General features: G+C 43.2%; 1 protein-coding gene and 1 long non-coding RNA gene across 9 annotated transcripts; one reads left to right on the top strand and one right to left on the bottom strand.

Annotated features, from left to right (window-relative positions):
• Window positions 1-935: 935 nt before the first annotated feature.
• Window positions 936-24,830, bottom strand: arhgap1 (Rho GTPase activating protein 1). 8 transcript variants are annotated; one of them, XR_007939466.1, is made up of 15 exons: window positions 24,708-24,830; window positions 16,851-17,021; window positions 15,625-15,723; window positions 14,924-15,011; window positions 14,410-14,541; window positions 13,458-13,544; window positions 12,754-12,852; window positions 12,498-12,605; window positions 10,224-10,300; window positions 10,001-10,078; window positions 9,047-9,175; window positions 7,082-7,185; window positions 2,181-6,688; window positions 2,057-2,149; window positions 936-1,901 (listed from the first exon to the last, which is right to left on the bottom strand). XR_007939466.1 is itself a non-coding variant. In XM_022212964.2 (13 exons), exons 2-13 carry the CDS (start codon window positions 16,972-16,974, stop codon window positions 6,521-6,523), a joined length of 1,293 nt encoding a protein of 430 aa, XP_022068656.1. In that variant the 5' UTR covers window positions 16,975-17,021; window positions 24,708-24,830; the 3' UTR covers window positions 936-6,520. The 8 variants fall into 8 exon arrangements, 1 of the variants encoding a protein (XP_022068656.1); XR_007939467.1 differs by lacking the exon at window positions 2,057-2,149; XR_007939464.1 differs by lacking the exon at window positions 2,057-2,149 and having other exon boundaries at window positions 936-2,025.
• Window positions 7,413-9,037, top strand: LOC127532176 (uncharacterized). Its single transcript, XR_007939541.1, has 3 exons — window positions 7,413-7,526; window positions 7,558-7,588; window positions 7,620-9,037. It is a non-coding gene; the product is annotated as an uncharacterized LOC127532176 (long non-coding RNA).
• Window positions 24,831-24,981: the final 151 nt, after the last annotated feature.

Genomic DNA, 24,981 nt, shown 5'->3' on the forward strand with positions numbered 1-24,981 from the left:
AAATTAATAAATAAATCAAAATATTCCTATAAAGCAAATAAATATGGCAATTAAATCTATTAGAAAGTGAATAAATATATAAAATACTGTAATATTTTTTCCTCATAGGATTCACATATATATACTAATTCCACTGAAAAATAAATATATATGTGATGTGTGATATGTGGGAGTGACCAGGATGGATAGGATCAGGAATGAGTACATCAGAGGGACAGCACATGTTAGAGGCTTTGGAGATAAAGTCAGAGAGGCCAGACTGAGATGGTTCAGACATGTCCAGAGGAGAGAGAGTGAATATATTGGTAGAAGGATGCTGAGTTTCCCACTGCCAGGCAGGAGGCCTAGAGGAAGACCAAAGAGGAGGTTTATGGATGTGGTTAAAGAGGACATGAAGGTAGTTGGTGTGAGAGAAGAGGATGCAGCAGACAGGGTTAGATGGAGGCAATTGATTTGCTGTGGAGACCCCTGAAAGGAAAAGCCAAAAGGAAAAGAAGACTGAAAAATAAATATATATATTTTTAAAAAACAAAGCTTGCTCATCCTTGGATTTAAATAATACCATGAAGTCTTAGCTATAATGTTTAATTTAGTTGCTCCATAGTTAATAACACTGCAGGGTCTTAAATAAAATTATTTTTTGTATAATTTTTATAAAGTTTTAATCATTAATTTGACAATTACTCAAGGAAATTTGCACTACTAAATGACTGCAGGGTCTCAAAGCGAGGACTGAAAATTGTCAGATTTACATCTGATTACCACCACAGAAACAAAAAGAAGATTCTGTTAATCATCAGTACCGTTGATTTGTGGCAGCGATGGGAAACTAAATCAATTTCAGAATCCTCCTTTCCTCTTTCTCTTGGTGTGTCTCACATATGAAGGCAGTATTCACATTAAAGCTGTTCGTACAGAACCACGACAACCCCAGCTTTCATTCACCATTTGTTTATTGTTTGCACACATTGATATTACAGTTTATTACCTTTAGATCATACATGATAAGACTAAGATCTACAACATATCAAAAGTAAAGGATGAAGAAAGAGTTAAGAAAATAAGATCACTAGGTATCAATAAATCAGCCTGAAAACCAAATCATTTCTCCCACGGAGAAACATAGTTCACTGTCACCATGACAACAGTTACAGTACAAAGATCCATAGATTAGAGGAGCTGTAATCGATCAGCAGAGTTGAGGAGTTAAATACACTGAAATGGTTGAAATTACTGTAAAAATTACAGACAGAAAATAATAAAATGAAGATTTGGATGTGCAACATTTTTATATTATATTTATATCTCTGTTGATTGTAGCTGTAGTGAATTATACTGAAAACACAAAGACGAGTTTTCTGAGAAGAAAATCAGACTTCAAAAGCTTTGTTTCAGGTTTTCATCTCACATTAATACATTTAATTACACGAATGAACAAAGCTGTAATCCTTCTCAGTATTTATTAACTTTATTATTATTTGAATTCATTAAATTCTCAAGCCTGTGATCATTAATTACAGGAGAGATGAGCTCAGCAGACGAAGGAGAACACCTGGACGCTGCTGAACGCACCTGTAGGAGTTAATCTATGGAAGAACGGGCACCGATGGAGAATCACACGATCACTGGGGAAACAGATAAGGCACGAGCATGCACGCACGCACGCACACACATATACACACACACACACACCTCAACTAACAGGGCCCTAGTTCTTTATTTTTTGCTTCTTTATTTTATATGTATTTAAAACCCAACAGTTCAACATATTTGTTTGTTAAAATATGCTGAGTGGAGCTGAGTTAGTTTCACACCAACACTCATATTTACACTATCAGCGTGTTAATATTTAGACTATTAGCATGTTAACATGTTAATATTTACACTATTAGCATGCTAACCTGTTAATATTTACACTATTAGCATGCTAACGTGTTAATATTTACACTAATAGCATGCTAACGTGTTAATATTTAGACTATTAGCATGTTAACATGTTAATATTTACACTATTAGCATGCTAACCTGTTAATATTTACACTATTAGCATGCTAACGTGTTAATATTTACACTAATAGCATGCTAACGTGTTATTATTTAGACTATTAGCATGTTAACATGTTAATATTTACACTATTAACATGCTAACCTGTTAATATTTACACTATTAGCATGTCAACATGTTAATATTTACACTATTAGCATGCTAACGTGTTAATATTGACACTATCAGCATTCTAATGTGTAAATATTTACACTATTAGCATGTTAACATGTTAATATTTACACTATTAGCATGTTAACATGTTAATAATTACACTATTAGCATGCTAACCACTGCAGCGCTAACATGACTGGAGCTACAACAGGTAAACACTTGAAAAGGTCTTTTTTTGTTTTTGCTTTCCGCTTCAGTCAAACTAAATTTCTCATCTTTTGGTGTGTTTTTTTTTTTTTTCAGTCACATCATATTCAGAATTCCAGACAGTACAACACTAATATTTATCCACGGCTAGTGTTTTGGCCATCGACAAATGAAAGGACGACTAGTTTAACAGCACAGTTTTTTCCAGGAGATAAAATGACTACAGGAGGAGACGGGACGGTTCGTTACACCTCACATTTCGTCACGAAGGAAAGCCTAAATACTCGGAGCTGCTCCACACAGGAGGACCGTTTTCCTCTGACGTAGAATAAAACACTTTGGATGAGTTGAAGTTAGACACAGACGGCAGGAAATGAGAAGAAGATACAAAAATAAAGCTCCACTGAAACACAGTTTGCCCCGGGACTTAGTACTAATCGATGGATGATAAAGGAGAAGAACAGGACGACATGTTGGAAAAACGTAGCAGGAAGCTTCAGCATCTGTTCTGTCTGGACAGATCTTCTGACTGACATTCAGAGCCTCGTCCAGAACGTTAGTGTTGGGCAACGGTGGAGCTATTTTGGGTCTACACGAGACTTCAACAACGAGGACAGAGAAACCTTCCACCATCACTGGTCTCCTAGCTGCCACAAAGTTTAACCTCTGGACCTGAATCCAGCTGTTCCAGCTGTCTGGGTCCAGATAAGTCGTCTAAACTGTGGTAGTGATCATGTTTTGTCCACTTTACCTGAGTCAGAGGAAGTTACAACCCTCTGCTCAGAGGAACTTTCACTCAGTACAGGATCAAGGTGCTGCTTTTCTAAATCACAATTCAAGTCAAAGTCTTAGTTTTGGACAGACAGACCTTCATGTTCCATCCTGCTGCTGACCAGTTTATGTTATCAGGAAAATAAAGAGTTCAGTGTTTACTCTTTGGGTTGATGGAGGTTATTAAAGATCCCACATGAATCCACGTTTTAACAAATTCATCAAAGTCCTGCATGTCTCCAGGATGTGAATTTAAAGCTTCAGCTAAAAGCAGCACAGTAGAGATGACAGGTTCAGTCACTTCCTCCCAGCAGACCCCATCTCATTTACACTCATCAGTTCTGACCAGAAGTCTTTAATCTCCACACAAATCTGTCATGGTGTCCCATTGCTCGGTAAACTCCCAGAATGCTCTCTGTTTACCAGCACAGAACTGAATGTACTCTGTCTGCTTCCATCCCATCAAACAGCCACACTTTCCCACACGCACGCTGAATTTAGTTAAATTATTAACAGCAACCAATAATCAATCACTAACATCCTAACACTGCACTGACTTTACCTCTGACATTATGCGTCGCCGTAAAGCTGAACTCAAACATTTTCTAATCTACAGAAACAGTTCAGAATGTCAGAACGGTAGATTTAGGAGATCTAAACAGACTGAGGACACATGATGACGCTCAACAACAAAGAAAGACTTGATTTAACGTAGGAAATAACTTCAGATCACAGGTCAAAGTCGTCTTTCCTGTTGTCAGGTCGAGTCTTCTGGAGACGTTCAGAGTTTTCTCTACCAGTGGTTCCTGTACCTGAATTACAGCACCGAGGTTCATCCACTGCTGGGAAAAGCAGCAGATGGTTACGACCGAATGGATAATTCATCTCCTGCTACGTTCTCCACCGTCCTGCTGCTTCACACCTGCACAGATTCAGATAAATATCTCACAGACATGGTGGTCAGAGAAGACTGGATTCAGATCAGAATTATTATTATTATTATACAGGCCATGATCCTGACCGGCCAGCAGGGGGCGCTCTGAAGCAGTGAACTCACTGACTAGATGAATGAGGAGCATTTAAAGGTGCTGAACATCCACATATCCACTCAGGATGTCTGCTTCTAAAACAGCGGTAAAAGCTCCTGTGTGATTGTGGATGATCTCATCTTATCTTCTGCTAACCGAACGGAACCAACACAACCATCACACAACTTGGACAAACTCCATCAGAGACACAGCATCAACGGAAATATAAGGCAACAAGACAGAAATAAAGTCACAACAGGTTCAGACACTTATTAAATGGATGCTCTGTGTTCTAAAAGGGAGGAATCAGAATAAATAAGAAGCTGAATGTTCACAGAGGTGATGTTCTACAACAACTCAGAGCTACACACCAGAAGGAAGGATTCAGTCTGCAGAGTCTGAGGTCCACCAATACGAGAAAGGAGGATAAAGTTCTCCTAAAACCAAACAAAAGGCAGAAGGTTCCTGACCTCCTCACAATCAGCTGATTCTGGTAACTTCAGTATATTTAGTAAAGCCATGTGGAGTCTCTCCTTCACACTGATTCTTTTCAGCTCCAGGTTCTTTCAGTAGTTTTGGGAGGAAATCTGGTGGTTTTTAATCTGCTTGAACTTTTGCAGCATCTCTGAGGCCTCAGAGCTTCACACAGACAGAACAAGAACTTCATCTCCACCAGCCTAAAGCCTCAGTCTGGATTTAGTTTAACAGAGTTTCTGTTACCGGCTGTGATCATCAAAACTATGGGATGGAACTGTTTCCACGGCAACCCTGCACTGGATCCGTTTACTGATAATTCACTGAAGAAAACTATTTTTAAAAAATGTATTGTGGGTAAATGTTTAAGGGTTTTATCTTCAGCTGAGAGAACTTTCACTACATTTTAACAGCAGGCTCTTCTTCTGACCACAAAGTTTCTAACAGTGGAATATTCTGACACATCTGGTTATTTATTTTCCTTATGAAGCTACAGGGATTTAAAAAGCCACAGCGCTGTACTTTAAGGGCCTGAAACTGGGCAGTTATTCATCGTAGGGAGGGAAAAGTTTGCTTTATTAAATACACTAAAGTTACCATAAAAACTAACATGTGGTTCTGAGGAACTTTACCTAAAGAATAATGAACTGGTGGACAATAAACAACACGATCTGAAAGCAGGTAGTGATTAAAAAGTGAAGATGAAGCGGTGGACTGAAGGAAGTAGTGCTTTGGAAAAAGATTTAAACTTAAGACAAAAACACGAGGAGGAGCAGTTTAGTTCAAAGAAAAATTCACAATAAAGACTTGGTTCTTTCTGCCACTGAGGTAAATAAAGTCCTGTGGAGGAACTGAGGGTGAAAACATCCATGTTCTATCAGCTGTTTGTCTGAACCACCAGGATGAGCTGCAGACGGACGCCTGATGGACGTAGAAATGAGTCTACTACGATACAGAGATGAAGTATAATTATTAACGATACATTAAAGCCAGATAGAGTCATATAGAGGACATAAGACGGTAGGTTACAGCCTGATGAGCCTCAGTCTGAACCTAAACCAGGTCTAACAGCTCTACTCTACTGCTGACTTTAACTACAGATTGTCCTCAACGTTTGGTACCAAGCTCACCGTTCACAAGTTAACCTGAGTCTTTCACAGAGACAAACCTCCATCCTCTTCATCTGTGCAGCTCAGAATCCTACATGTGAAAGCTGGAGGCCACGTTTTTTGGCACGACAAACAAAAACAGCACATCACACACAAACAGAGACAGAAAGGAACGTCAAAGTCTCAGCAGAGGATCAAACGATAGCCGCCACCGAGCTGAGGTCTGAGACATCTGGACTCATCAACATGCAGCTAGAGAAGGACTTCATGGAGCTAAGAGGTGGAGGAAGCTTCTGGAATGCTGCTGAATTCAATGGAAAAAAGAAAAAGGAACAAACAGAAGCTTCCAGTCAGACTTTTCCACAGCAGAGGCTGAACTGCAGATAAAGGAGGAAAAGGACCAGAAGAGGAGCTGTTCATTTTGTGCCATCAGGTGTTTGGAGGGGTTTGCTTGCAGACTAAAGCGTGTCTTCTCCATCCATTTCTGCCTGAAATCATGAGGAAATGGAAACGAGTACCACGAGCTGGCAGCAGCCCAGACTGCTGAACAACGGAGACAAAACCACATGCAGTCGGTCCACTGGATCTTTTTTAGAGTCTGAAGGGAAGCAGACAAACCTGGACGTCTGAGGGCTGCTGGGACAGAAGGACCTGATGAAGATCCTGAGAGGAGCTACAGGAGCTAGAGGAGAAGCTGAGGAGAAGCTGGAGGCTAACTGCTGCAGGGAAGGAGGACCTCAGGGTGTTTCAGACGGCAGGGCGGCGGGCGTTGACTAGGTGAAGACGAGGTGCTGCTGGTCCAGCAGGGTTCTGGTGAAGTTGTTGATTGGCCCAATGGCACTGAGTGACATGGCGTTGTCCCGCCCCCAGAGCAGGTTGGGACCAAAGACCACAGCCAGGTTACTGTTGGTCATCTTGTTCACCTCACTGTTGGCTGATACCTGAACACAGAAAGGGTTCAGTTGGAAGCAGACAGCGTCCACCACCGTTCTACAGTCTGAGGTCTCTACAAAGGTCCTTATTGTTGAAGGAAAAGCAGCTTATTTGTCAGTGAAGGTCACGTTAAATGAGTGATAAATCCAGTGTAGACATAGTTAATGTGGTAAATGACTGTTGTAGCTGTAAATGTTTAATGGAATATCTCCATAGGGGTACAGAGGAACATTTCCTGTGTTCTAATGCTACACTGTGTTAGCTAATGGTGCTGATGATGTTAAAACCCTTGTGCAGTGATGTCAGCTCATGGATAAATGTGGGAGCTTTGCTGGATGAACCCAGACTTCAGAGCAGTGGTGTAGATGACCTGATAGGACAGTGTGATGTGTCCGTAGTACCTGTGCCAGGAATGTAATGAGGTATCGTAGTGATGCGTAGTTTTCTTCTGGCAGTGACTCCACCAGCGTCTTCATGGCCATCACCTGGTTGTCACTGGATACAGCTGAAACCACCAGAGACAATCATTTAGGATCTACAGGCTGGAGCTGGAGCCGCCGTCAGTAGTTCAGCTGCACTGTGGTGACCTGCTTAGAGCACATCTACATATCTGTACAGGAAACTGTTCACATTCCAGAGTAGTTATTAGTTATTAGTGGTAGTATTAATAAGCAGGAGTCACAGTACAGATGGAAACATCTGCTTGTATTGAAGGACAGGTGGAGCTACAGAGGAGACACAGTCCACAGGCTGTCTGTAGATGGTCTGAACTATCCATCGTTTCATTTTCATTAGAGAGGCTGAGTCTATCCCATCTGACTGAGGACAGGAAACAGCCTGTCACAGGTTCACCTGGACAGGTAACAGCCTGTCACAGGTTCACCTGGACAGGAAACAGCCTGTCACAGGTTCACCTGGACAGGTAACAGCCTGTCACAGGTTCACCTGGACAGGAAACAGCCTGTCACAGGTTCACCTGGACAGGAAACAGCCTGTCACAGGTTCACCTGGACAGGAAACAGCCTGTCACAGGTTCACCTGGACAGGAAACAGCCTGTCACAGGTTCACCTGGACAGGAAACAGCCTGTCACAGGTTCACCTGGACAGGAAACAGCCTGTCACAGGTTCACCTGGACAGGTAACAGCCTGTCACAGGTTCACCTGGACAGGAAACAGCCTGTCACAGGTTCACCTGGACAGGTAACAGCCTGTCACAGGTTCACCTGGACAGGTAACAGCCTGTCACAGGGCTACACATAGAGACAAACAATCACACCTACAGACAGTTCAGAATCACCAGTTAACCTCAGCATGTTTGTGACTGTGGGAGGAAGCTGGAGAACCTGGAGAAAACCCACACATGTACAGGAGAACATGGAGACTCCATGCTGGGATTTGGTCCTGGGATCTTCTAGCTGTGAGGCGACCGTTCTTACCACTGAGCCACTGAGCAGCTCTGGTCTGAACTAATGTGTCTGAACTTCACAGACTGCTGCTGTATTCAGACTTACACTCCTCTCAGACAGCTGTCAGTCCTGTCTGCAGACGTTACAGATGAATTATTTAGTCAGAACTTTATTGATCCACTGATGGAAGCTGCAGAGTTCAAGCAGCAGAAACACACAAAACTCTGTTCAAGATGAAACTAAACAGGATGCTAAAAAAAGGCTTTAGAATAAGATTAGTTTTTAAATGAAAGTTGAAAGTGAAGCTATGTCTCGTCACCGTGCACAGAAAGAAGTCCGTGCACAGCAATACTGTGGATCCTGCTACAGATGAAGATGTGATCAGCAGGACATGCAGAGGATGTGAGGAGCTGTCTGACATGCTGTCTTCCCTCCCATTATTCATCCATTCACTGCTGCCAGCAGCGTGATCCAATGAAAACATGAACCAATAATGCAGACGCTGATGGAGGTCAGAAGATGTTGTGCAGACCGGCTGTAGTAGCTGCTCCACCACATGGAGCCTCCTGAAGTCTGTTTGCTCACCTTTAAACACAGACTCTAACATCTGCTGTTAGAAGCTTTGGGTTCATCCTTTGCTCAGACAGGAAGTTCTGACAGCAGCTGGTCCTTCAAGACGTTCTACCCCAACAGCAAAAACTGGATTTCTGGTTCCTTAAGTGTGTTTTTTAAAGGCCAGAAGCTTGATCTAACATTTCAGTACAGCGAGCAGAGCAGACAGATGTGTTCTTTAAACACATGTATGTTATAACTGGTCCTAGTGGGATAAAAACAGGATCTACTTTCATCTGTCTGCTTAGAAAGGTGAGCAACTTCAGAGCAGCAGAAATAAAAATCCAAAGTGACGTTTCTTAACTGTGACTGCTCCTAAATAAAACGGTATGAGGTGCTGAACATACAGGCAAAGTTGACGATGTCGTTGTAGAGCTGGAAGGTCAGCAGAGGTTCAGGAAGCTCTCTGAGGAACGTCTTCAGGATCACAGCAGCCAGGTGGACGTCTTCCATCTCTCTGAAGTCCACCGTTCCACCTGGAAGGAAGGACAGAAATGTCATCCAAGAGCAGATTATTAGCCCATAATCCAGGAGAGTCATTTAGTTCAGAACCACACTCAGCTTCTTTACATCTAAAGCAGAACCAGTAGAACCACAGCATTATAACGTATAAACAACCACAACTCCTGATGGTTCCTTTGTTTTACTGCAGAATTATCTTTTTACTAGACATGAACAACCTGAAATTTATTCAGAAAAATAAATTAATTTTCATCCACATTCATCCTCAGTTTATCATTTCCACATCACAACTTCCAGATCACAGAGTGTCTACAAAGGAACGCAACATTTAGTCACCTGGACCTGAACCATGGAGGGTTTACTTTATGATCACAACGAGAAAAGTCAGACCAAAAAACAAACAACAAAAACAAGACAAGATATTACAAAAATGACACACAAAACAACAAAAAATGAGACAAATGACACGGAAGAAAACAAAAAGAGACAAAAAATTAGAAAAAAAGCTAGAAAGCGACAAAAAAAAAATGGACAAACGAGACAAAACTAACAAAAGCAAGAAACAAAACGACCAAAAAACTAAACAACACAAGCGAGACAAACAGGAAACACAAAACGACAAAAGTCAGTCAAAAAAACAAACAAAAAAAACAGGTCAAAACAGTCCAAAAATGAGACACAAAACAACAAAAGAACAATCTAGTATTTTACTTTCTAAACAGCCTGTGGAGGTCCAGAAAAATGCACTAGAACATTTATATCCTGCTCCGAGGCCTTCCTGTGAACAGAACCTGATCTTTACTGGGTCCACAGTGCCCTCAGAGAGCAGCTGGTCTTACCTGAGTTGTACCTGAGCTGGACGTCCTTCACCAGAGTCACATTAGCAGACCGTCTGAAGATCCCCTCGATCTCCAAACCTGTAGGAAGCAGAACAGCACAGCTCTGACTGATAGGAGGAGCAGAAGTAAACAGAGTGTTGGGCTGGATGATGGAGCAGCAGCTGGAGGACGTTCCTCTGCAGAAGAACCAAGATGAGCTCCATGTCAGCGTGCTGTTTGTTACCTTGTTCTGACAGGAAGCTGATGGTGTCCCTCATCACCACAGGAACTGGATCTCCATCTGGACTCCTCTGTCTGAGCCTGACACACAAACACAGAGGTTACATCAGGGGTGTCCAACATGAGGCCCATGGACCAAAAGTGGTCCTCCAGAGGGTCCAACATGAGGCCCGTGGACCAAAAGTGGTCCTCCAGAGGGTCCAACATGAGGCCCGTGGACCAAAAGTGGTCCTCCAGAGGGTCCAACATGAGGCCCGTGGACCAAAAGCGGTCCTCCAGAGGGTCCAACATGAGGCCTGTGGTCCAAAAGTGGTCCTCCAGAGGGTCCAACATGAGGCCCGTGGACCAAAAGCGGTCCTCCAGAGGGTCCAACATGAGGCCCGTGGACCAAAAGCGGTCCTCCAGAGGGTCCAACATGAGGCCCGTGGACCAAAAGTGGTCCTCCAGAGGGTCCAACATGAGGCCCGTGGGCCAAAAGCGGTCCTCCAGAGGGTCCAACATGAGGCCCGTGGACCAAAAGCGGTCCTCCAGAGGGTCCAACGTGAGGCCCGTGGGCCAAAAGCAGTCCTCCAGAGGGTCCAACGTGAGGCCCGTGGACCAAAAGCGGTCCTCCAGAGGGTCCAACATGAGGCCCGTGGACCAAAAGCGGTCCTCCAGAGGGTCCAACATGAGGCCCGTGGTCCAAAAGTGGTCCTCCAGAGGGTCCAACGTGAGGCCCGTGGACCAAAAGCGGTCCTCCAGAGGGTCCAACGTGAGGCCCGTGGACCAAAAGCGGTCCTCCAGAGGGTCCAACATGAGGCCCGTGGTCCAAAAGTGGTCCTCCAGAGGGTCCAACATGAGGCCCGTGGACCAAAAGCGGTCCTCCAGAGGGTCCAACATGAGGCCCGTGGTCCAAAAGTGGTCCTCCAGAGGGTCCAACATGAGGCCCGTGGACCAAAAGTGGTCCTCCAGAGGGTCCAACATGAGGCCCGTGGGCCAAAAGCGGTCCTCCAGAGGGTCCAACATGAGGCCCGTGGTCCAAAAGTGGTCCTCCAGAGGGTCCAACATGAGGCCCGTGGACCAAAAGCGGTCCTCCAGAGGGTCCAACATGAGGCCCGTGGACCAAAAGCGGTCCTCCAGAGGGTCCAACATGAGGCCCGTGGACCAAAAGCGGTCCTCCAGAGGGTCCAACATGAGGCCCGTGGTCCAAAAGCGGTCCTCCAGAGGGTCCAACATGAGGCCCGTGGACCAAAAGTGGTCCTCCAGAGGGTCCAACATGAGGCCCGTGGACCAAAAGTGGTCCTCCAGAGGGTCCAACATGAGGCCCGTGGACCAAAAGTGGTCCTCCAGAGGGTCCAACATGAGGCCCGTGGACCAAAAGTGGTCCTCCAGAGGGTCCAACATGAGGCCCGTGGACCAAAAGCGGTCCTCCAGAGGGTCCAACATGAGGCCCGTGGACCAAAAGCGGTCCTCCAGAGGGTCAACATGAGGCCCGTGGACCAAAAGTGGTCCTCCAGAGGGTCAACATGAGGCCCGTGGACCAAAAGTGGTCCTCCAGAGGGTCCAATCCGGCCCTCAGAGTGGAAAAATTCCAGAGAAGACATTAACTGCAGATTGTAAATTAGTAAAACTATAAATTTAAAATCATTTCTAGACCATGACAAGTTGTTTGGATCTTAAAGTAAAATACTGGATGGTTCTTTTGTGTGTCATTTTTGTAATATTTTGTCTTCTCTTCATTGGTTTTTGTCATTTTTGTTTGTATTTTTACGTTTGTCTCATGTTTTTGTCTTGTTTGTCCATTTTTTGTCGCTTTGTTACTCTTTTGTCTCATTTTTGTAATATCTTGTCTTGTTTTTTGTCTCTTTTTGTCTGACTTTTCTCGTTGTGATCATAAACTAAAATCCTCCATGGTTCAGGTCCAGGTGACTAAATGTTGTGTTTCTTTGTAGACACTGATCTGGAAGTTGTAATGAGGAAATGATAAACTGAGGATGAATGCTGATGAAACTGAACTTATTTTTATTTATAAATTTCAGGTTGTTGATCATGTTTAGTAAAAACATAATTCTTTATATGTGAACATTTTTGCTCTAAACCAAAGGAACCATCAGGAGTTGTGGTTATTTAGAGGTTATCATGCTGTGGTTTTACTGGTTTTACTGGGGATCAAACTGGGCTGAATGTGGAGCCTGAAGATGAGTCTGACTCTCCAGCATCATGAGACCAGAGGCTTCCAGCAGCTGGTTTTAGATCAACACTGCTGTTTTGAACAGAAAGCAGAGATCCAGAGACTTACAGGTGCAGCGGCACCCCGAACACCTGGTCAGGTAGAGGAGGGCTGCGAGGAGGAGACATGGGGGGCTGGGAGGTGGGCTTCAGAGACGCCCTCAGTTTGTTGTCATACCTGACAGAGAGAAAACATCATCAGCTGCTGTGGGTTTTTAAACAGAACCTGCAGAGACACTCAGTGTGTCTGCAGCAAAGTAAATACATTTAGCTTCAGAGACAAATGCATGCAGGGGACGTTAAATGAAAGCATCCTCTGGCCTTACTCTTTAACTCGAGCAGGAATCACCAGCTGCTCACACTTCACCACGTCCTCCAGCTCACTCAGGTAGCTCACATAGTTGATCTTCCTGCCAAACTTAAAGCTGGAAGACACACAAGCAGTTTCTCCTGAGTTCACTGGATTATCTCTGAATCATCTCCATTCATATTCTGGTTCAAAGACCGCTGTGAAATCTGCCTTTTTTCTGACATCAAAAAGCATAAAAGGAAAACAAGAGATAAAAGAAATGGAAAGCAGAATAACACCACATGTGTGACAGGACTTCCCACATCAGAACTACAACAACAACAACAATAATAATAATAATAACAATAATTCATTTTTCATTCCAGTGAAATCTGAAACTGCTGCATTAAGATATAAAAGGATAAAAACGAAACAAACAGGCAAAATAAAAAGTAAAAATTCAGGGATAAGCTTAAAAAACATTTTGTTGAACAGAAAAGTCTTTGTAAAAACATTCCGTGTCTGTGGAGCTCTCAGCAGAACACACTTAACTTATTTATATTCTGTGCATTTGGTGGAAATGATCCCTCACAGATCAACAAATACCAAAAGCACCTTCTTCATGCATTTTCCTTCTTTCATGACAGTAAACTCATCTGTGCAGCTTTTTGCTTTAACTGAAGGACGTCCTGCTCCTCTGTGGAACCATCACAGGATGACTAGAACCATCTAGAAACACACCTGATGATGGGTTTGAAGAGGATCAGCAGAGTCTTGATGAACATGGTGGGATGGACGATGTACAGAGCCTTGATGTTCTTCTTGTACCTGAAAGCACACAGCAGATATTCTGATGGAAGAACAGCTCAGTGAGGCTCATCTTCTACACTCTGTAAAAACTAAAAACAACCATGGAGCGATGGACTGATCTCTGACGTTAGGAGACGGTTTGACTCAGCTGGAGGCCGTTTACAGAGAGAAATATTACTGTAAGCAGTCACACACCTGCAACTGTGGATTCCAGAATGTTCTAATTTTAACAGAATAAATAATCAAGGAAATTGAAGTTTTTTTTCCTTTTTATCCCCCGCCGGCCGTAGGCACAGAGGGGGGTATTGGTGTGGGCACGTCCGTCCGTCCGAATTTCGTTTCTGGAGCATATCTCACAAACTAGTTGAGGGATTTCATTCATATTGCGCACACTAAGTCTGTTGGTCATGTAGATGTGCCTTTTGGGGTGCATGACCTTGACCTGACAGTTTTTTTATTGTAGTGAAGACGTATCATTTTGTAGGTGTATCGTCCACTATATATTATTATTTCTTGCACTTAGAGGCACTAAATATAAGGCGGGGGATGTTTTAAGCGGAGCGTGTTTATTATAATTATAATCTTGAGATGGAAGACATTTCTGAGTTGTCTGCTTCTACAGAGGTGTAAGACTTTATACTTCAGTGAAAATGAGCTCACAGTGAGGGAAAAACACAAACCAGCTGCTTGGAGCTCAGGGGTTATAAATGCAGAGGATATTTACTCCATTCACTGGTCAGAGGAAAAGCTGCTGATATAAAACAGAGCCCACAGCGTATTTAGGAGGAATAAAAGAAGAAGTGAGGCCAGACTGAAGCCCTCTCAGCTCTGACTGTAGGTCAGTAAATGCTCGTCCACGGTGCAGTGATGGTACTAAACCTACTTTCTGTCAAACTCTCTGTAGGCGTCCCGCAGCCATCCCAGAGAAGGTTTGTTTTCACTGGTCAGCCCGTGATGGAAGTAGATGAGGGTGTAGTCGCTTTCCACGTACTGGTCCAGGGTTCCTTTAAGGTACCTGACAGAAACAAACCACTCATTAAATATGTGTATCCACTGTACTTCACCCTGTCCAGGTTTATGAAGGGAAAACAGTTTCACACAGATAAAGAAAAAAACTGCTTCCTTCCAGAACTCCTTTGCACAGAGTCATCAGCCAGCGGTGAAAATGTTGACGAGGTAAGAAAAAGTCCTGCTTAATTTAGCACCAGATCACAGGCTAGCAGTGGGACAGAGGGTCCTCAGAGTGAGCCATCCACACATCAACAACCAGTCTGAAGCTGTTAGCAGATTCTGCAGAGAGCCAGCGGATGCACAACTAAACCGCTGGAAACTAAAAGCTGCTGTCTCAGTAAATCCTACTTCTCCCTCAAACGCTGTCATGTGATGAGGTTTCTCACATCAGCAGCTTGTGATGGTCCAGCTGGTGCTGAGGAGGCATCCTGCAGGCGTTAAACACGATCACCTTCCTGCCAAAGTTATCATCTCCTGCAGACACAGACAAGGAATCACCGTTACCCACGTTAACGTACAGGACTCACAGAGCAATCAGAGAGAAGAGGGAAAACAAAAAGACGGATTCAGTTTTTTACTTTTTGGACTCTAAACACACATGATATCTTTAGAAAGCCATAAAAATGATACAATTTATCAGAGACAGAAAGTGTAAAAGCAGAAAGAAGATTTTCAACGGTCCTGGAACTATTAATGTGTGAAACACAAGCAGAGGGAAAGAAAACAGGCCGGCTGAATAAAACAAACAGCGTGGATCAGAAGAGTCCTACAGAGGAGCAGACTGACAGCTGCTCAAACATCTGATGTTCAGAGCTTACAGAGGCTGCTAAATGTTTAAATATCTGCTACTTTAGGAGCATTTTTCACAGTATTTGTAACACTTTTTTATTTGATTCTAAGATCTTTTTCATTTTTGGAAGAAAACTAATAAGAATGAAAGAAAACTAACTTTAGTTCACGTCACTCTTACTTTGTTTCACACATTTCTGATCTACATCTAGCAACGGTTGGGCTGTTTCCAGGTGAAAACATTCAACACCAGGAACCAAACGCTCAGAGGGTGAGGAGGCAGAAGACACAGTCTGACCTGCCACTTCGATGATCTGATGCCGAGCGATGTCATAGAAAGGATGGTCCCAGGGCAGGTGAGGGGAACCTGCATTGAACTGCTGGGAAATGTCCGTTTCTGAAACACAAACACACCAGAACTGAGCTCACTGATCACGTCTGTGTTTGATGCTGGGATAAAAAATGTCCAACGTGGTCAGTGCTCCTGGTGTCTGACATCAGAGAGGAAAAACTGCAGAAATGTAGATGTTAGAACGGTGGAACCAGAGGTAGACTTTCAAACTACTTAGCCTTTTTCAGAAGTAAAAAATGTGAATATGATGATGAAAGTTGCACATTTATTATCTGTATAAGATTCTGACATTTATTCCCAGATAGCAAAAGTTACCTCCATGTAAATTTACACGACTGTTTAAAAGATAATTCCATGTTCTCCATTAAACTCCCACTTTTATCCATGTGCTAACATAACTGTACAAAGGTTTTCTGATCATCAATGAGCCTTTCAGCACCATTAGCTAACACAATGTAGCATTAGAACACAGGAGTGATGGTTGCTGGAAATGTTCCTCTGTACCCCTATGGAGATATTACATTAAAAATTTACAGCTACAACAGTCATTTACCACATTAACTATGTCTACACTGGATTTATCACTCATTTAATGTGATCTTCATTGATAAAAACTGTTTTTATTTCTAAAATAAGGACCTTTCTCAGTGATCCCAGACTGCTGAACGGTGGGGTTTATTACTGACATGCACTGACCACGAGTTTCTGGATTTATGGTAAATGGTCTGTATTTATATAGCACTTTACCATACCTGCAAGGTACCCAAAGCGCTTTACATGATACATCACATTCACCCATTCACACACTGATGGCGGAAGCTGCCATGCAAGGCGCTAACCACGACCCATCAGGAGCAGTTAGGGGTTAGGTGTCTTGCTCAGGGACACCTCGAGCACGACGGGGCGAGGATCGAACTTGCACCCCTTCGGCTGCAAGACGGCCACTCCACCCACCGAGCCATGCCGCCCCTTGTGATTTATGGTCACATTTAGTACAGAAATATTTCAAAGAAACATCTGAATGTTTGGTTAACAGGCTGCTAGTCTGAACAACAGCGTATATTCTCTCTAATATTCTCTTTTTGTCCAAAATATTCAGAATCAGTCAGTAAGTTGTGTTGGTTCTCTATATGTGCAGAAGTGAGGACACTTTACATTTAAATCCTCCTCACCTGACTTGCTGAGCGTGGATTCATCAGGAGGCCACTGCTGGTCCTCGATGGTGGCCAGCTTCAGCTGTCCTAACTGTGCAGTGGCAGGTTCATCACCCAGATCTACGAGCAGCTCTGATGACATCACACACACCTCAGAAACACTCACACACACAAACACAGAGCAGCAGCCTGCAAACGATAAAACACGGCAGGTCAGCTGGATCTGAACACGTTTAAGCACAAACGAAACATCCTGAGGTTTCAGACGAATCAAGAGATCAAAGACAAAAAGAGCTGGTTGCAGCTGCAGCACTGGCATCGCATTTAGGTGGACAAACATCCTGCTGCTTCTTTTGGCATCATCTGAACCCCACAAGCACAAAACATCAACTCTTTAACAAGAAAGGCAAGCAGACCAAATGGCAGTCAGAAACTGGAAGTATATTTGTAGGATTTTCCAACTGTGATGATGATTTGAACTTTTATTAGATCACTATTACTATATGCACGACACTAGTGGGTAGACAAAGATAAGTCAGTGATTTACAGTCCAACAACAATAAAACAACACAACAACAGACTGAACAGTGTCCTGGAATGATGACTATAAGACACACAAAATGACCAGAGAAAGACACAAAACAACCACAAAGAGATGTTAAACGACGACAAAAAGACAAAACCATGAAGACACAAAACTACAGAAGAGACAGAAAACGACCACAAGGAGACTGAACAGCAGCCTGAGACTACAGATGGAAATTAGCATGATGCTAAATCTGGTGCAGCCATCTTTTTAATGTAACTGCTCACTGTCCTTTTTTAAATAAACTGAATCTGAATCAGAGGAACAGAATGACTGAGTGCTGCTAACACTGAAGGAACACTTGACTTTAGAACATGCACGGATGCTTTGTGAGCACGGCAGAGACAAAACTACGACTGAGTGAAGGATGAACTTCCTCTGATGTGATGACTGTTGAAAGCTACAGTTTGCATCCACATGAAGCCTCCAGCAGCAAAAAGCTGTAGAAGTCAGGCAGCAGAATAATGGAACCACTAATGACTGCTCGTCTCTTCCTCTTCTCACACATTAACTCTCTCCAGTTCCTCCATACTTCCTCTTTTATCTCCCCGCTCTCTCTTTCTCACACTGAGCCTCTGTTCTCTGTGATGTTATGCTGGCTGACAGCATGTAGCTTTAAATAACCAGCACACAGTCAGCCTGCTGCAGCTGACCAAGCACGCAGAAAACACGCTGAAAACACACAGAGAACACACAGAAAACACGCAGAAAACACGCAGAAAACACGCTGAAAACACACAGAAAACACGCTGAAAACACGCTGAAAACACGCTGAAAACACGCAGAAAACACGCAGAAAACACGCTGAAAACACACAGAGAACACACAGAAAACACGCAGAAAACACGCAGAAAACACGCTGAAAACACACAGAAAACACGCTGAAAACACGCTGAAAACACGCAGAAAACACGCAGAAAACACGCAGAAAACACGCTGAAAACACGCAGAAAACACGCAGACAACACGCAGAAAACACGCAGACAACACGCAGAAAACACGCAGACAACACGCAGACAACACGCAGACAACACGCAGAAAACACGCAGACAACACGCAGAAAACACGCAGACAACACGCAGACAACACGCAGACAACACGCAGAAAACACGCAGAAAACACGCAGAAAACACGCTGAAAACACACAGAAAACACGCTGAAAACACACAGAGAACACACAGAAAACACGCAGAAAACACGCAGAAAACACGCAGAAAACACACAGAAAACACGCTGAAAACACGCAGAAAACACGCAGAAAACACGCAGAAAACACGCTGAAAACACGCAGAAAACACGCAGACAACACGCAGAAAACACGCAGACAACACGCAGAAAACACGCAGACAACACGCAGACAACACGCAGACAACACGCAGAAAACACGCAGACAACACGCAGAAAACACGCAGACAACACGCAGACAACACGCAGACAACACGCAGAAAACACGCAGAAAACACGCTGAAAACACGCTGAAAACACGCAGAAAACACGCTGAAAACACACAGAGAACACACAGAAAACACGCAGAAAACACGCAGAAAACACGCTGAAAACACACAGAAAACACGCTGAAAACACGCTGAAAACACACAGAGAACACACAGAAAACACACAGAGAACACACAGAAAACACGCAGAAAACACGCTGAAAACACACAGAAAACACGCTGAAAACACGCTGAAAACACACAGAGAACACACAGAAAACACACAGAGAACACACAGAAAACACGCAGAAAACACGCAGAAAACACGCAGAAAACACGCTGAAAACACGCTGAAAACACGCTGAAAACACGCAGAAAACACGCAGAAAACACACTGAGAAAAACACAGAACACTGAAAATACACAAACATACTGAAAACAGACAGAAAAACAGACAAAAAACAGACAGAAAAACAGACAGAAAAACAGACAGAAAAACAGACAGAAAAACAGACAGAAAAACAGCGCTATCACGGCTGCTAGTCAGGCAGCACGATAGAGACGGTTTAGACAGTAACAGGTTCCTCTTTTCTTTTCTTTCTCTGTTTTTTCCTCAACATCGTGGTCACAGCACAGATCCAAAGACAAACCACCAGATCCCGGGTTCATTTATAGACATCTTTCTACAGTAAATGAGCAAAACTGAAAGCACTAACAGCATGTGAAGCAGCCCAGTTATTTAAGCTTCTCGACATTACTGCATCACGTAAAACAGGAAATGATTAATGTTCTAATTATATAGAAACTGCTTTGATTACATGATGACAGACACCAAAGAAAGATACAAAACACCACAATAAGATGCAAAATGACCACAAAGAGAGGCTAAACGATGACAAAAACACATTCAACATTCTGTTTTTCATCATGCAACACAAGACCGTCTAACAAGCTACACATGCAGTCCCTTTGAGCTGCTCACCAGAAAGAATTATTCTTTAAGTATAAATTACTAAGCAGCCCCATAAAACGAAAACTATTTCCATGGACTCAGTAATCTCACCTTCTTATAGTTTGTTAATCAGAATTCAGTCCTGTCTGTTTAAAACTGATTCTGGAGGACCAAATATAGAAATGTGGGTTCCACCAGAAAGTCAGCTTACTGCTCATCAGATAAGGTCACAAAGTAAAACACTACAGCACTTTATTAGGCTGTTTTAGGATTATACTGCTCCCCAGATGTTCACATCAGGGTTGTTGGTTTTTACTCCAAAATAAAGAAGATCGGCCTACTGGACACCTTTAAAAAAGAAACTTAACTGAGCAATAAAACAACGATGTGAAGCAATAAAAACCTCATTCAGCCACTAGTGTTTCCCTGACGTTGAAACTGGGCTCAGAATAAAAGCCTCGTCTGCTGAACATCTGCCAGCTTATGGCTGCATGTTCACACAAACGTCTGGTCTTCCACTTCAGTCACTAACGGATGTGAGATCAAAAATGACTTTCTAAAGTGTGAACTCAGTGGTTTTATCTACATGAACTGTTTCCTGTGAGTGAAGAACTTCTAAACGTCAGCTCAGCAGTTGATGGTGTTCATTTACCTGCAGGAAGCCTCTGCTGGGTTTCTGTTTAACTCCACAGACACTGACTCGTTATTCTGGCGTCAGAAAAGCAGCGTCAACGTGAACACAGGGCTGGTAGGAGATGAAGATGATGCACTTCTGAATGATCTCCATGACAACCACGAAAACAGCTGATGAAGACTGAGATACAACTCAAAGCTCTCATCACAAAGCTCATTAGGAGACCCAAAGTTCTTTTTTATACCTCATTATAGTTCTGAGGTCACCTGGAAAGCTTCATGTTGAAGCAGAAGATTCATCTGTAAAAATCTGAATAATTAATTATTGAGCAGATGAATGTCTGTTTCTCTTTGGGATGCTCAGCAGTCACATGTCAGCACATGAAGTGGAATCTGAGTAAAATCCAGCTGATGATGAAGAACAAAGACCCGTAAAGAGCTCACAATAAGCCGGCCTGTCGTGGAAATGTTCTAGAAAACTACGATTTTCAAGGTCAAGCATTATTGTGGTGCTAACTGTCGAGTAGTTTTTCTTGACTTTCCTCAGGTAAAGGACTAATAGCTCCTGTTTACTGTGGATCCACTGTGGGGGAATAAAAGAGCTGCCTGTGAGCCGGATCTGTTCCTGTTCGACTGTTTGATCAGACAGTTCCACTGAAACACATCAGAGAGCCGTCTGCTTTCAAAATCAACCTCGTAAATGCACATTTAGAACCATCTAACCAAGTTATCTGTTCTGATTATGTGGAATGAAGATGAAACAGATTACAGTCAGCAGAACTATCAGCTGCTACCTTTCTGTTCTCCTATGCCCTGAGGTCACATCTCTGGATGATAACAGAGAACCAGCTCAGCTGACAGGTAAACCAGTCTGACCAGGTACACCGCAGCTGTTTTAATAATCAATAAGTCATTCCTAAAGATCCTACAAAGTACCAGTATTCTTTTATACAATTACACCATGAATAATCTGGACTCCTGACATTTTAAAGTGTCACATTTATGTTCATTTCTTTAACTATCGAATCATCAGCCCGTGTAACAAACAAATCATTCAAAAGCTAATTGACAATAAAATACCCACTATCTGTACCCTCAGTTTGGTCCATCAGAGGTTTACAGCAGCATGCGGTGCTCTGCTCAGCTCCACCTGTCTGCAGGTGTCAGGTGGAGGATCCGTATAATACAGCCCTCTGTGCGCACACACACACACACACACACACACACACACACACACACACACACACACACACACACACACACACACACACACACACACACACACACACACACACACACAGTATGTACGTATGAGCAGTTTGCAGCAGCATCCAGCAGCTCCCAGCCCCCTTCATTCTTCATTCCTCTCAGCGCTGAGAAAAGCAGCTTAGTGAAAATGTGCTCCAGGGGGTTGGAATCAGTTCCCAGGAAAACAAACAGAGAAACGCTGTGATCACCGCCCATTTCCAGCAGAACATCAACCACAGAACGTCATCACATGTTAAAGTGCAGAGTGCATTAACAGATGGCTGCAGACATACCATAATACTATGCAGATGCACACATGCAGCTGCTTCAGCTCTCTCACACACAGATAGACCTGCAGCAGCATCACTGTGTTTCAGGAGAACACACTCCAGGGTGTAACGTACAGTCCTTCACAGAGGAGCGAGGCCTGGAGCTGCCATGAAGGACACAGACGTTCTGTAATTATTCTGTTCATGTGGGGTTTTAGCTTGTTTTCTAGCTGCTTAACGACATGCTGCTGGAGAGGCTGACACTGAGAGCCCAACGTTCTCCTCCAGCCCAACGTTCTCCTCCAGCCCAGGCTTCATGCATGTTCCTCTCCATCTGATTCCTCAGTAAACTGGAACCAACCAGTGCTTATCACTGGTGCTCTAAAATGATCTAAGATGACCGTACGTCCTCAGTCTTCATGGAAAACAATCACTTAGTGCTCTCAGAAACCACAGTTCCCATTTCAGCAGAAAATGATTCATAAGTTGCATCATTTCTCATCACATTCTACATTTCCACACCAACATCTGGGAGATGTCTAGGAGCTGCTTTTACTATTATTGGCACTTAATGTCTTTCAGTTTTAGTCTTTAATGTGATAATCTGATTGTTTCTGTTCAGGAAAGAGGCCACTTTACAATGTTTAACCTCCTTTCTGCATCCATGAGAGGAACCAGTCAGAAGAATTAGATGGAGATGATTTCAGGTTTAACTCTGGGTTTATGATGGTGCTTCTTGTCTTACATGGTGAGTTATGATGAACACATAACCTGCTCAACACAAAACCTCCCTTTACTCAATCATCAGTTCTCTTGGAAATGTGGAAAACGGTATCAGGGTTCCTGGAAGTTTCAGAGGAACCTGATGTGTAGTGAGTGAGAATGATAGAGAAGAGCTAAGGTCAAAGTCAGCTGCTGTTTTAAAATGCTTTATAAGGCGATTAAACCTCAAACAGAGGCCAGTTTAACTGATGTTTCTCCAACTATTCTTTACTCCCAAACACCATGAGGCCTGCAGCTAAAACGATCAGACTAAAGCTGTGTCACACTGAGTCCATCTGGGTAATACATCCATTAATAAGCTGCAATCACAGTCAGATCTGCTCATACTGTAGCGATGACGCAGTTATTATTCATGTTAATAACTCTATTAACTGAGGCTGTTTTCTCAGCTTTTCTTTAACTGCTCTGCTTTTAGCCTGTAATATATTTTTAGTTCCTCATATCAGTTTACACGGTATTTGGTGAGACGTGCTGTCCATGTTTATGATTAGTCATCTGGTACCACCCCTTTCTGTGATCATGGATGTAGAAACCCTGAGCTGATGTAACAGGCTGATAACCAGCTTCATCTAACAGCTCGGCCACACATCCTGGGTGTGGAGAACCTGCTGGTAGAACCTGCTGGTAGAACCTGCTGGTAGTACAGGCTCCAGGATCGCTGCATCAGGTTGGTATCACATCTGATAATTAACTCAATGAGCCACAAGGAAAACTACAAACCTGGAATGTATTTTTAAACCAGGATGGTTTGAAAGCACCGTTCTCCTTCCATGCTGCCCCTGATCTGTTTGCCTCCATCGGGGCAGTTAGTTGTTCCAGAATGAGGACCTTGCTGGAGGCCACCATCCAGGAACAAACCTGCTGCTCTGACCCTGACGTCACGCTGCCTCCCTACTATGAAATGATTTTAGACATTGTTTTTATGTTATGGTTTTAATGGCACCAGGGGAAAACAGAACTGCAACAAACCAGTATTTTACTGATGATTAGTCCATCGATTATTTTGTTGCTGGATTTAAAATAAGGTAAGAAAATCGTGCAAAATGGCGACAAATGCCTTCTTCTGTCCACAACCCAAAGATACTCAGTTTAATTTCATAGAGGAATAAAGAAAAAAGCAGAATAAACACATTTAAAGAGCTGGAATGAGAAGACTGAGACTGTCTTCCTTTAAAAACTATCCAGACAGATTATTCGATAATAAAATCGTCGATGATCAATCTAACAGCTGATAAAAAACTGATTAATCATTGCAGGTTGAGCAGCTAAACACAATACCAGCTGACAAAGTAAAACTGCATCACTGGCAGCTGCTCTGACCTTCACAATGAACACTGTACATTTATGTCACCAGGAAATCAGAGGGTTTTAATGTCTGCAGAATTATCAAAGGGAGCCGTATGATTAGTAAAATGATGCAAACAGTGCATTAAGTAAAGATGCAAAGGACAGTTTGGGAATGAGACGTTAAACGGTCAGAAATCTGAGTGTTTCTCCACATCCAGACAGAGGCAGTCCTGGAGCTAGCAGTGGAGATAGTTCACTGATAAAAGCAACAGGTGAGCATTCAGGTAAAAGACTTCCTTCACTTTGACTCCACCAGTCAGCTCAAGAAAATATTTCACACGATCTTTGCCGTTTTTGTACACAAGCTAACAGGCTAACTTAGCCATCGAGCTGACGGACGTTTCATTAGCATTAGTCTGCTAGCTAGCTGGGGCGGTTCATTTAGCAACACACATTTTATTTTTAACATGTGTTGCTATGATTAAAACGAATTTATCTCCAAAATGACGGTTGGAGTTAGCTTAGCTACAGAATTTCACCGCAGTGGAACAAAAACAACAGGTTAGCCTCCAGATAAACGGCTGAGAAAACAGACCGGGACGAGCTAACGGACCGTTAACACCGGAAACGTTGAGTTTCATATAAAGATGATTAAAGTCACAGCACGGGCAGGCAGGTATTTACCGTCAGTGTTGAGATACAGCGACCAGCCGACGAGCTTTGTGGCGTCTGAAGATCTGTTGACAGCAACCAACCTGCTACACCTCTTCCTCAACAAGGTTTTCAAATTAAACGTGCGCACTTCCGTCTACGTCGTAGCGAACCTGTCAAAATAAAAGCGCTGATGTCAGCTCGATGATGTGTTCGCCTCCTGGTGGTTTTTTATGGTGTTTATAACGGAAGGATGTGTACTTTTTCTCCTCAGTATTATTCTGTGAATATTTATCCAGATAGACAG

The sequence above is a fragment of the Acanthochromis polyacanthus genome, chromosome 22, assembly GCF_021347895.1.
Source record: "Acanthochromis polyacanthus isolate Apoly-LR-REF ecotype Palm Island chromosome 22, KAUST_Apoly_ChrSc, whole genome shotgun sequence".
Lineage (NCBI taxonomy): Eukaryota > Metazoa > Chordata > Actinopteri > Pomacentridae > Acanthochromis > Acanthochromis polyacanthus.

Bases quoted from the DNA above. Each gene is read 5' to 3' on its own strand.
- arhgap1 (XM_022212964.2), bottom strand. From the start codon at position 16,974: ATGTCATCAGAGCTGCTCGTAGATCTGGGTGATGAACCTGCCACTGCA. The intron at 10,301-12,497 runs GTAAGTCTCTGG...TTTGTGTGTCAG, and splicing joins TTCGGGGTGCCGCTGCACCT to GCTCAGACAGAGGAGTCCAG. The intron at 10,079-10,223 runs GTAACAAACAGC...TGCTTCCTACAG, and splicing joins CAGCTTCCTGTCAGAACAAG to GTTTGGAGATCGAGGGGATC.